At 45.8% G+C, this 13,714-nt stretch overlaps 1 protein-coding gene across 1 annotated transcript in view; it reads right to left on the bottom strand.

The window, feature by feature from the left end:
* The window catches only part of LOC147123749 (sperm flagella and cilia-associated protein 1-like), a 180,049-nt gene extending 175,458 nt beyond the window's left edge, over positions 1–4,591 (bottom strand). The window contains exon 1 of the mRNA XM_085975655.1: positions 4,335–4,591. Within this exon, the coding sequence (XP_085831781.1) occupies positions 4,335–4,443 (109 nt within the window). The 5' untranslated portion in view covers positions 4,444–4,591. The remainder of the gene's footprint in view (positions 1–4,334) is intronic.
* Between the last annotated feature and the right edge of the window lie 9,123 nt (positions 4,592–13,714).

Below are 13,714 nucleotides of genomic sequence, written 5' to 3'. Positions count from 1 at the left end.
GAGAGAGAGAGGGAAGCAGAGAGGGAAGGAGAGAGAGAGGGCAGGAGAGAGAAGGAGGGAGAGAGAGAGGGAAGGAGAGAGAGAGGGAAGGAGAGAGAGAGAGAGGGAAGGAGAGAGAGAGGGAAAGAGAGAGGGAAAGAGAGAGGGAAGGAGAGAGAGACTGGGGGAGAGAGAGAGAGAGACTGGGAGTGTGTGAGAGAGAGGGAAGCAGAGAGGGAAGGAGAGAGAGACAGAGAGAGAGAGGGAAGGAGAGAGAGAGGGAAGGAGAGAGAGAGAGAGGGAAGGAGAGAGAGAGAGGGAAGGAGAGAGAGAGGGAGAGGGAAGGAGAGAGAGAGGGAAGGAGAGAGAGAGAGAGAGGGAAGGAGGGACGGAGAGAGGGAAGGAGAGAGAAGGAGAGAGAGAGGGAAGGAGAGAGAGAGGGAAGGAGAGAGAGAGGGAAGGAGAGAGAAGGAGAGAGAGAGGGAAGGAGAGAGAAGGAGAGAGAGAGGGAAGGAGAGAGAGAGAGAGGGAAGGAGAGAGAAGGAGAGAGAGAGGGAAGGAGAGAGAGAGAGAGGGAAGGAGAGAGAGAGAGAAAGGGAAGGAGAGAGAGAGGGAAGGAGAGAGAGAGGGAGGGAGAGAGGGAGAGGGAAGGAGAGAGAGAGAGAGGGAAGGAGAGAGAGAGAGGGAAGGAGAGAGAGAGAGAGAGAGGGAAGGAGAGAGAGAGGGATGGAGAGAGAGAGAGGGAAGGAGAGAGAGAGAGAGAAAGGGAAGGAGAGAGACAGAGAGAGGGAAGGAGAGAGAGAAAGGGGTGGGGGAAAGGGGTCTTGGGGGGAAAGGTGGGGTGTGGGGGGGAAAGGTGGGGTGTGGGGGGGAAAGGTGGGGTGTGCAGGGGAAAGCGGGGGTGTGGGGGGGAAGGAGTGGGTGGGGGGGAAAGGGGGTGTGTGGGGGGGAAAGGGTGTGTGTGTGTGGGGGGGAAGGGGGGGAGTGGGGGGGAAAGGGGGTGTGTGTATTTATGTGTTATGTGTGTGTCTGTGCCTGTATATATGCGTGTGTGTCTGATCCTGTATAAAGGTGTGTATGTACGTGTTATGTGTGTGTCTGTGCCTGTATATAGGTGTGTATGTACGTGTTATGTGTGTGTCTGTGCCTGTATATAGGTGTGTATGTACGTGTTATGTGTGTGTCTGTGCCTGTATATAGGTGTGTGTATGTACGTGTCTGTGCCTGTATATAGGTGTGTGTATGTACGTGTTGTGTGTCTGTGCCTGTATAAAAGTGTGTATGTACGTGTTATGTGTGTGTCTGTGCCTGTATAAAGGTGTGTGTATGTGTTGTGTGTGTCTGTGCCTGTATAAAGGTGTGTATGTATGTGTTTGTGCCTGTATATAGGTGTGTGTATGTACGTGTTGTGTGTGTCTGTGCCTGTATAAAGGTGTATGTTGTGTTGTGTGTGTCTGTGCCTCTATAAAGGTGTGTATGTATGTGTTATGTATGTGTCTGTGCCTGTATATAGGTGTGTGTATGTATTATGTATGTGTGTGCCTGTATATCGGTGCGTGTATGTATTATGTGTGTGTCTGTGCCTGTATATAGGTGTTTGTATGTATGTGTTGTGTGTGTCTGTGCCTGTATATAGGTGTGTGTATGTATGTGTTGTGTGTGCCTGTGCCTGTATATAGGTGTGTGTATGTATGTGTTGTGTGTGCCTGTATATAGGTGTGTGTATGTACAGGAAACTTTGTGCTATCCGGCACCGATGGGACCGAGCTGTTGCCGTCCCATCAAAACTGCCGGACAAACCAGCGCTAATGTTGAAACATACAGAGATTTTGAGCTCCGTATCTAGCAACAAACTCTGTTGCTTAGCAACAGCTTCTAAACAGTCGGCCGTACCTTGCAAGCGTCTCTGTAGCTTAGCAACAGCTTCAGCGAGACCTTGCAGAGCCTGACTGGTGAAAAAAAAGCAACGAAAAGAAAAAAAACCTAACGAAACAGCTCCTTATTTTTGCTGGTGGCTCGAGCATTCCGGACAGTTAACCTCCAGATAAACCAAAGTTTCCTGTATGTGTTATGTGTGTGTCTGTGCCTGTATATAGGTGCGTGAGCAACACTTTCTGCTTTTGTTTCAGATTTGCAGCATTTCCATTGTTTTCTTTTGCACATATATTAAACTTGGTCACATTTTAAATACATTAAATCACATTAAAATAGGCTCGACAGAGTAAAGTTCTGTTGTTGGGTGCGGGTGAAGCTGCTGATTGGGCAGCAGCACAGTGAAGGGGCGGTTGCGAGTGTCAGCTGTGGCTCAGTGGGTAGTACCCTCGCCTCTGAATCAGAAGGCTGCTGGGTTCAAAGTCCCACTCCAGAGACTGGAGCACAAAAATCTAGCCTGATGCTCCAGCACAGTACTGAGGGAGTGCTGCACTGTCGGAAGGTGCCGTCTTTCAGATGAGACATTAAACCAAGGCCCCGTCTGCCCTCTCAGGTGGGTGTAAAAGATCCCATGGTACTTATTGAATCATAGAATGGTTACAGCACAGAAGGCCATTCGGCCTGTCGAGCCTGTGCCAGCTCTCTGCAAGAGCACTTCAGCTACATTACATAGGAGATACGGCACAGAAACAGGCCATTCGGCCCAACCAGTCCATGCCGGTGTTTATGCTCCACTTGAGCCTCCTCCCATCTTTCCTCATCTAAATCTATCAGCATAACCCTCTATTCCGTTCTGCCTCATATGCTTATTTAACCACCCCTTAAATGCATCTATATTATTCACTTCAACTACTCCCTGTGGTAGCGAGTTCCACATTCTCACCACTCTTTGGGTAAAGACATTTCTTCTGAATTCCCTATTGGATTTCTTGGTGACTATCTTATATTGATGGCCTCTAGTTATACTCTTCCTCAGAAGTGGAAACATTCTCTCTGTATCCACTCCATCAAAATTTTTCATAATTTTAAAGACCTCTATTAGGTCACCCCTCAGCCTTTGTTTTTCAAGAGAAAAAAGAGAGCCAGCCTATTCATCCGTTCCTGATATGTATACCCTCGCATTTCTGGTATCATCCTTGTAAATCTTCTCTGAACCCTCTCCAGCGCCTCAAAATCCTTTTTAAAGTACGGCGACCAGAACTGTACGCAGTACTCCAAGTGTGGTCTAACCAAGGGTCGATACAGGTTTTAGCATAGCGTCCCTACTTTTCAAATCTATCCCTCTAGAAATAAACCCTAGTGCTTGGCTAATCCCTTTCCCCTTAGCCCTGCAAAAAAAAAATTCCTTCAGCTACTTATGCAATTTCCTTTGGAAAGCTGCCACGATTGAGTCTGCCTCCACCACCCTTGCAGGCAGCGCACTCCAGATCCTAACCACTCGCTGCGGAAAAAAAAGGAGCGGGGGAGTTATCCCCGGTGTCCCGGCCAATATTTATCCCTCAATCGATATCACTAAAAAAAAGCTTATTATCACATTGCTGCCTGCGGGAGCTTGCTGTGCGCAAATTTGCTGCGCGTTTTCTGTATTGCAACAGTGACCAGGACACAGGGGATAACTCCCCTGCTCTTCTTCGAAATAGTGCCATGGGATCTTTTACGTCCACCTGAGAAAGAGCAGGCGGGGCCTCGGTTTAACGTCTCATCGAAAGACGGCACCTCCGACAGTGCAGCACTCCCTCAGCATTGCACTGGGAGTGTCGCCTTAGCTGAGGAAGGATGTTCTTGCCATGGAGGGAGTTCAGCGAAGATTCACCAGGCTGATACCTGGGATGGCAGGAATGACGTATGAGGAGAGATTGGGTCTATACTCGCTGGAGTTTAGAAGAATGAGAGGGGATCTCATTGAAACTTATAAAATTCTGACAGGACTGGACAGACTAGATGCAGGAAGGATGTTCCCGATGGTCGGGGAGTCCAGAACCAGGGGTCATAGTCTAAGGATAAGGGGTAAGCCATTTAGGACAGAGATGAGGAGGAATTTCTTCACCCAGAGAGTGGTGAACCTGTGGAATTCTCTACCACATAAGGCAGTAGAGGCCAATTCTTTAAATATATTCAAGAAGGAGTTGGATATATTTCTTAAGGCTAAAGGGATCAAGGGATATGGGGAGAAGGCAGGGACAGGGTACTGAATTTGGATGATCAGCCATGATCGCATTAAATGGCGGAGCAGGCTCAAGGGGCCGAATGGCCTACTCCTGCTCCTATCTTCTATGTTTCTATGTCAGCCTAGCTTTATGTGCTCGAGTACCCTGGTGTGGGACTTGGAGCCCAGAACCTTCTGACTCAGGGGCGAGTGCGCTACCAGCTGAGCCACAGCTGACAAGTATAAGTTATTGCAAGTCTTTCTTTCTTTCTTTCACCTCCATCACTGAAGTCCCTGGCGATGTTGCGCTTGGCCCTGGACAGGTGGATGGTGTCCACCCAGGAGTATAGGTCCTGCAGGTTCTCCTCGTCCATCCCCGCAGCCATAGCCTCCCCAGGCAGCTCCAATCTCTTCCCCACCCAAAAATAAAAACACTTTCCTGATAGTTACAATCGTTAAAATATATATATATGTATATATCTATATATTTAATCTCCGACTCTCCCAGACAACTCCAGAGTCCTTTTGCGCCGAACCCAGCCGAGCGACGCCATATTGTTTTCTCATCGCCCTGGCAACCGCGCTTCCGGTGAACGGCATTCTGGGTCTTGTAGTTCCTCTCGGCCCCCGCCCCGCCCGCCAGGCTGGAGCCAGGCGCCGACCGGAAACTACAGCTCCCGGCAGGCTATGCGCCGCACCTGCTCCATAGTTGTTGTAGTTGGTGATGATACCTTCAAGGAGGAGAGGCCATTCTGCCCATCATCCCTGTGCTGGTTGGCTGGAGCCTCTGCTGCACTTTTCTAAAATGACTCACCAGGAGACACTGGGTTGTCACCCAGGCACCGAAAATGAAACAAAAATTGCCCCCCCCCCCCGCTCCCCACCACACTTTTTTAAAAAAAAGCACAACTGATAACTTAATCACCAGACCAAAGGAAACGTTAAACATTAAATCATGATGTTATTACAACTATCCGCTGTGCACTCCAGTCGCTGCGGTGCCCGAGCTCAGTTGTAAAAGCTCCAAAGAATCAGTAAGAAAAGTTATGTTGCTACTCATGCAAATCTGGGTTTACTGAGGGTAGCTGTTGTTCATTTCCACAGGCAGTTTGGGTGTTTGAATACACGAGGACTTTTGACTCAGTTACTAACTGTGATTCAGTGCTTTCAGGCTCCAGTTTCATTTTTGGGAGTTACATAGAAACATAAGCAAATAGAAGATAGGAGCAGGAGTAAGCCATTCGGCTCCTCGAGCCTGCTCCGCCATTCAATGAGATCATGGCTGATCACCCAAACTCAGTACCCTGTCCCTGCCTTCTCTCCATATCCTTTGATCCCTTTAGCCTTAAGAAATATATCTAACTCCTTCTTGAATATATTTAATGAATTGGCCTCCACTGCCTTCTGTGGTAGAGAATTCCACAGGTTCACCACTCTCTGGGTGAAGAAATTCCTCCTCATCTCGGTCCTAAATGGCTTACCCCTTATCCTGAGACGGTGACCCCTGGTTCTGGACTCCCCGGCCATCGGGAACATCCTTCCTGCATCTAGTCTGTCTAGTGCTGTTAGAATTTTATAAGTTTCAATGAGATCCCCTCTCATTCTTCTAAACTCCAGTGAGTATAAGCCCAATCGACCCAATCTCTCCTCATACGTCATTCCTGCCATCCCAGGTATCAGTCTGGTGAATTTTTGCTGCACTCCCTCCATGGCAAGAACATCCTTTCTCAGATAAGGCGACCAAAACTGCACACAATACTCAAGGTGTGGTCTCACCAAGGCCCTGTACAACTGCAGCAAAAACTAAACAAAAATTGCCCCCCCTCCCCACCACACTTTTTTTTTTTTTAAAAAGCACAACTGATAACTTAATCACCAGACCAAAGGAAACTTTAATCATTAAATCATGATGTTATTACAACTATCCGCTGTACACTCCAGTCCCTGCGGTGCCCGAGCTCAGTTGTAAAAGCTCCAAAGAATCAGTAAGAAAAGGTCTGTTGCTACTCATGCAAATCTGGGTTTACTGAGGGTAGCTGTTCATTTCCACAGACAGTTTGGGTGTTTGAACACACTAGTTAGGTCTTTTGACTCAGTTACAATCTGTGATTCAGTGCTTTCAGGCTCCACTTTCATTTTTGGGAGTTCTGTGATATTAAGTTCTGTTTTGACTTCTTGATGCCGTGCATCTTCAGAGGTAATGTCAGCCCCCTGCTTTTTGTCCTCAGTCTCCATTTTGATAACTGGGTACTTGGTGTCTGCTGGTAATTCTGAGCCTTGTAGCAATTGTTTCACTTTATTTCAGTGTCATCTGTGCCTCAGTGGTTAGCACCCTTGCCGCTGAGTTAGAAAGTTGTGGGTTCAAGTCCCACCTCCAGCAGCACTTGAACACAAAAATCTAGGCTGACACTCCAAGTGCAGTGTTGAGGGAGTGCTGAACTGTTGGAGGTGCCGTCTTTCAGATGAGATGTTAAACTGAGGCCCGGTCTGCTCTCTCAGGTGGGCTTAACATAAGAAAAAAAAACATAACATAAGAAATAGGAGCAGGAGTAGGCCAATCGGCCCCTCGAGCCTGCTCCACCATTCAATAAGATCATGGCTGATCTGATCCTAACCTCAAATCTTCTATCACTCTCCATCCACCCGAACCCATGTGATCTCCCGGGAGAGGCGAAAAACCAGATAAAAGACCCAATGGCCAATTTGGGAGAAAAAAATCTGGGAAATTCCTCTCCGACCCATCTAGGCGATCGAAATTCTTCCAGGAGATCACTCTGTCCCTATATTTTCTACAGTACTTACCTTCTGTAAAGGCGATCTCCACCCCAGCCAGGAACAGGAATAAAACCATCTCCTGAAATCTAACACAGAATTAGAACACAGCAGGAGCAGAACCAGGCTACACGGCCCCTGGGCCCACTCCACTACCCACAGGGCCATGACCATTCCGAACCTAGACTCATGTCCAATTTCCTGCCCGCTCCCCGTAACCCTTAATTCCCTTTACTTCTAGGAAACTATCTATTTCTGTTTTAAATTTATTTAATGATGTAGCTTCCACAGCTTTCTGGGGCAGCAAATTCCACAAACCTACCACCCTCTGAGTGAAGAAGTTTCTCCTCATCTCAGTTTTGAAAGAGCAGCCCCTTATTTTAAGATTATGCCCCCTAGTTCTAGTTTCACCCATCATTGGGAACATCCTCACTGCATCCACCCGATCAAGCCCCTTCACAATCTTATATGTTTCAATAAGATCGCCTCTCATTCTTCTGAACTCCAATGAGTAGAGTCCCAATCTACTCAACCTCTCCTCATATGACCACCCCCTCATCCCCGGGATTAACCGAGTGAACCTTCTTTGTACTGACTCGAGAGCAAGTATGTCTTTTCTTAAGTATGGACACCAAAACTGTACGCAGTATTCCAGGTGCGGTCTCACCAATACCTTGTACAACTGCAGCAATACCTCCCTGTTTTTATATTCCATCCCCCTAGCAATAAAAGCCAACATTCCATTGGCCTTCTTGATCACTTGCTGCACCTGCATACTAACTTTTTGAGTTTCGTGCACCAGGACCCCCAGATCCCTTTGTACTACAGTACTTTCCAGTTTCTTGCCATTAAGATAATAACTTGCTCTATGATTTTTCCTGCCAAAGTGCATAACCTCACACTTTCCAGTATTGTATTCCATCTGCCAAATCTCTGCCCACTTACTTAGCCTGTCTATGTCCCTTTGCAGGTTTTTTATGTCCTCCTCACTCACTACTTTCCGTCCCATCTTTGTATCATCTGCAAACTTTGATATGTTACACTCGGTCCCCTCCTCCAAATCGTTAATATAGATTGTAAAGAGTTGGGGACCCAGCACTGACCCCTGTGGAACACCACTAGTTACTGATTGCCAGTCTGAGAATGAACCATTTATCCCAACTCTCTGCCTTCTGTTAGAGAGCCAATCCTCCACCCACGCCAGAATATTACCCCCAATCCCGTGATTTTTTATCTTGAGCAATAATCTTTTGTGTGGCACCTTTTGTGTGGACCTAAAAGATCCAATGGCACTATTTTCAAGAAGAGCACGGGAGTTATTCCCGGTGTACTGGCTCAATGTTTACCCCTCAATCAACATGATCAGCCATGATCTTATTGAATGGCGGAGCAGGCTCGAGGGGCCGTATGACCTACTCCTGCTCTTAATTCTTATGTTCTTATGTTCTAACATAACAAAAACAGGATTATCTGGTCATTGTTTCCCTTGGCTGGGGAGTCTAGAACCAGGGGCCACTCTACCCCAAAGGGCTGTGGAGGCTCAGTCATTGGGTATATTCAAAACAGAAGTCGATAGATTTCTGACTAGTAAGGGCATCAAGAGATATGGCGATAGGGCCGGTGAATGGAGTTGAGGCAGAAGATCAGCCATGATCTCATTGAATGGCGGAGCAGGCTCGAAGGGCCGAATGGCCTACTCCTGCTCCTATTTCTTATGTTCTTATATTATCGCATTGCTGTTTGTGGGACCTTGCTGTGCGTAAATTGGCTGTCAGGTTTCCTACATTACAACAGTGACTACACTTCAAAGAGAACCTCATTGGCTGTAAAGTGAAAGGTACTAAAAAATGTAAGTCTTTTTTTGATATTCCAAAGATCTATTTTTATTGACATTTCCAGTCTTTCTATTTAAACACTACTTATGAAATCTCTGGGTTTGGCGGGGTTATTGAGCCTGAGAGAGTAAAGGACCAAAATGAACACAGTGAGATCATTGATGCACACAGGGTTAATGATGTAGTATCTGCTGCCATTCAAGATTGAACTTCCTCGAGTTAGTACTGTGAATTATCTGATCGGACCTATTTCTGAATGGTATGGAGGTTAAGGTGATGTTGACATGATGACCCCATCTGAAGCCAGCTTAATTGGCATTTTGTAGGTGAGCTCTTGCCATGACTAATGCCTCTCATTGAGAGCGCGCTCGTTTATGGATGGGCATTGCTGAAATTGTAGCAATTTTAAAGGAATATATTTGTTACTGTGCTGCCTCCCTTTAGGAATTTATGTTAGTTTCAAGTTAATTCAGGAGTTTGAGTAACTTGGGTCGATTTCCATTGTGTGCCACCACCTAGTGGATATTTGGTACCTAGCAAGTGCAGTAAAGCGCAGTAAAGTGCAGTAAAGTAAACTACTGTATAGCACAAGACCTGCAGCTCGACACATGGTCTGGCAGTTATTTTCTTGTTACGCTCCGGCCTTGGACACTATTTGTCTGTAAGTACTTGAGAATGTTATAGATGATTAGTGTACACTATATTTTGCAGAAAATGTTTAGTTTGTAACCTTTCTCTGTAAGCAAACCTGCACAGCTAGCCGTGAAGTGCTCGCTCTCTGCATCTAGCTGGTTAACTTGTAGCTGTATTTTGATGCACTATGTACAGGGCTAATTTAAAGTGAATGTAAGAGAATGCCTTTCAGTTTGCTAAATGTATATTCACAGTAAGCTGTGTTTCCACGTGTTTTGGTAAGTTACATGCCAAATGCACTGTGTTGCTCAGGCTTACCTAAATTTGTGTATGCATATCAGTTATGTGCTTGTATACTAATGTGTGCTTCCATTTCTGTATTGTATTTCAGTTTCACAATAAGAATCTTTCAGTAAAGTTTACAAGAAAAGTCAAGCCTTGTGATTTTTATGGGAAGATATCAAGTTGTTAGCTACCTGTCTAGCTCTGCATAGGAACGCGCTGCAAGGGCAGAATAGTTACTATTGTGGATAGAGGAGAATTTCACTATGCTTCTAAAACAACAAATAGGATATTAACATACAGGAAACTCTTTTTTATCTGGCACCGACGGGACCGGCGTGGCGCCGGTTTATCAAAAAGTCCGGATTACCGAGAGCTATAGTTTAAAAGGTACTAGAGCTGAGAGCCCCATATACAGCAACAAACCCAGGCTTCCCTGTTGATTAGCAACAGGTGCAGGAACAATGGCCACAAGATCCAAGCGTCTCTGTAGCTTAGCAACAGCTGCAGCCACACCCGATTGCACAGCCACAGATCGAGGAACGGCCAGTAATATGAAGTAAAACTTACCTGAACCTACTCCTGCATTTTGCCGGTTAACCAAGATTTCCGGTTATTTAGGTGCCGGTAAATCGAGAGTTTCCTGTAATTAGAATGTTTTGGGCAGCTGGAGACCATTGACACAAACCAGCAGTTTCCTGAAACTAAGAGCTCTGTATTATTTTCACCAAAGGAAATTCATCCAGTCCTCTTTTAATACCTTTCTTAAGTTTCTGTTCTACAGCCCTGTTAGAAAAATTCTTCCTTTTTTATCACCCCCCCACCCTTCCTATTTTCTTTTGAGGCCCATATTTTTTTATTATTCGTTCCTGGGATGTGGGCGTCACTGGCAAGGCCGGCATTTATTGCCCATCCCTAATTCTCCTTGAGAAGGTAGTGGTGAGCCACCTCCTTGAACCGCTGCCGTCCTTGTGGTGAAGGTCATAGCGGTTGTGTATAACCGAGTGCTAGGCCATTTCAGAGGGCAGTTAAGAATCAGCCACATTGCTGTGGGTCTGGAGTCACATATAGGCCAGACCGGGTAAGGGTGGCAGATTTCCTTCCCTAAAGAAAGATTTGCATTTATATAGCACCTTTTACAACCACCAGACGCTTTACAGCCAATGAAGTACATTTTTTTTGAAGTGGAGTCACTGTTGTAATGTGGGAAATGCGGCAGCCAATTTGCGTACAGCAAGATCCCACGAACAGCAATGTGATAATGACCAGATAATCTGTATTTTTATTGATGTTGATTGAGGAATAAATATTGGCCCCAGGACACCAGGGATAACTCCCCTGCTCTTCTTCGAAATAGTGCCTTGGGATCTTTCACATCCAACTGAGTGGGCAGACGGCACCTCCGACAGTGCAGCACTCTCTCAACACTGCACTGGAGTGTTAGCCTAGCTTTATGTGCTCAAGTCCCTGGAGTGGGACCTGAACCCCACAACCTTCTGACCAGAGGCAAGGGTGCTACCAACAGAGCCACCGCTGACACTAAAGGACATTAGTGAACCAGATGGGTTTTTACAACAATCCGATAGTTTTGTGGTATTAAGTTTTTTGTTCCAGATTTATTGAATTAAAATTCCCCAGCTGCTGTGGTGGGATTTGAACTCATGTCGTATGGATCATTAGTCCAGGCCTCGGAGATGATTAGTCCAGTAACAAAACCACTATGCTACCATTCCCATCATATCCCTCTGCTTGTGTTCATGATCCTCAAATTCTAAGCACAACAGAAGTATTTTCTTGGCTCTAAATTCTCCATACTTTTGAAAAATCTTAAAAGGTCTGGCTGTTTAAAATCCTTTCCATTCAAAGGCACAGCCTAGCAACGCTGGGTGCCCGAGTTATCTGAGTAAAATTCTGGAGTATTTCCAGCATTGCCAACAGGAAATAAAGTGGATTGCTCTTAAGTAACCCCTGCAGAAGAATGTGTAAGCTAAAACAGAAAAAAGCTTGAATACAAATGAGATAGATTTCCTTCAGAAAGCAATATATGAGTCATTTGAGACATGACGTGTGGTTAGTATAGCGTACTTGGGAAGAACAGGTGACTTTGGATCTTTTGTTCCCAAGGTGAACACAGCACCCCACAAACAAACAAAAACTGAGATAAATAACCAGTTAATCTGTTTTTGGTGGTATTTTGTTGAGGGGGGAAAGTTGGCCAGGATACCCGGAGAACAAGCATTTGAAGCAGAGTTATTTAACTTTTACCTCAACACAAAGATGTGACCTCGATTTAATGTGTTAACCCAATAAACCATTGGGGTAGATGCTGGAGAAAAATCAGTGTTGACGTTCAGTGATCTGTGGAATTCTCTGCCCCAGAGAGCCGTGGAGGCTGGGTCATTAAATACATTTAAGGTGGAGAGAGACAGATTTTTGCAAGATAAGGGAGTGAAGGGTTATGGGGAGCGGGCAGGGAAGTGGCTTTGAGCTCAAGATCAGCCATGATCTTATTGAATGGCGGAGCCAAGTGGCCTACTCCTGCTCCTATTTCTTATGTTCTTATGTGATGTTCATCCCATTAGCACCAGGTCTGAGCTGGACATATAAGTAACAGGTGAACTGCCCTTTAAGTGTTAGATGGCTGAGACACAACCTGCTTTACCTGGATTGCCACCTAGCATAAGGCACCTTTGACAAATATTTGAAAAGAGGTGTTAGCTTAGTTCCAGTTCTTGGGCTTGAACCCACACGTTCTAGGCCCAGAGGCAACAGGGACAGCTAGTGAGGCCAGTTGGCACTGCAGAATCAATTCCGCATAGTTTTTGATAAGAGAGAAAAAATTGAATTGGAGGCAAGCTGTATTTAATATAAAGGGTTACCAGACAATAAAATATAAAAATGCACAGCAGGTTGATCAGCATGTGAATAAGATGTTATGCTTCATGTGAATAGGTGAAGACAAAGGCTGCATTTCTCATTTTATCCTTTCATCCTCTTCTCCCAAAGTCATTCTCTCTTTGACTGGCCATGGTTTCACAGGTTTCAACCGTCCCCTGTACCTCATCCAAACCCACTGTTCACACGTGAGGCTTAACAGCGAGTGTCGCCAGGCTATTTGATCACCATGGGTGGAGCGGGACAGCTGAGCTCGATCCTGTCCTAAAGAAGAAAGAAAGACTTGCATTTCTATAAGCGTCTTTCACAACCACAGGACGTCACAAAGCGCTTTTTGAGGTATAGTCGCTGTTGCAATGTGGGAAACGCGGTGTCCAATATCCACACAGCAAGCTGCCACAAACAGCAATGTGTTAATGACCAGACAATCTGGGTTTTTTTTGTGATTTGGATTGAGGGATAAATATTGGCCCCAGGACACCGGGGAGAACTTTCCGCCCACCCGAGAGAAAAGACGGGGTCTCGGTTTAATGTCACATCCAAAAGACGGCACCTCCGACAATGCAACACTCCCTCAGCACTGCACTAGGGGTGTCAGTGTAAATGAAGGTGGAGACAGTGAACCCACAACCTGCTGATTTCAGAGTGAGAGTGAGCTACCCACTGAGCAGTGACTGACACAGCCACTATCCTAAGCCAATATCCATGGGGACTTCCAGCCGTGGTCACTGGCTCAGCCTCAGGACTGGGAGCCCTGGTTGATATTGCGGTCCGTAATTCACTGAGGTGAATTATAGTATTTTAACTCGCCTTATTGAATCAGTTGTACTTAGCATTAACTGCGGGTCAAACCACGTACCTTTTTACGATAGCAAAATACTGCAGGTGTTGGAAATCCGAAATAACAACAGAAAATGCTGGAAAAACTCAGCAGGTCAGGCAACATCCATGGAGAGAAATTTGAGTTGACGTTTCGGGTCGAAACCCTTCTTCAAAACTGGAAAGAAAAGAAAATAGATCGAAGGCAGGGCTGCGATCGGACAAAAGAAGTGAAAGAAACAAAAGAAGTAAAAGAGCTAGACGAGATGGTAATAGGCTGAGATTAGGTGTGACGTGTACTGGCAGGGTAAGAGATAGCTGCCAGGTGTGAGAGAGAAACAAAAGGAAAGGGGGGGGGGGAAAGGAGTGGAAAAATTACGAGAAAAAATGTGTAATAGGGGCCGAGGTTATGATCTGAAAT

The sequence above is a fragment of the Somniosus microcephalus genome, chromosome 2 (genome assembly GCF_052327205.1).
Source record: "Somniosus microcephalus isolate GS21.2 chromosome 2, FLI_Smic_1.0, whole genome shotgun sequence".
Classification (NCBI taxonomy): Eukaryota; Metazoa; Chordata; class Chondrichthyes; order Squaliformes; family Somniosidae; genus Somniosus; species Somniosus microcephalus.
This window is presented reverse-complemented; position numbering and strand designations above follow the sequence as displayed.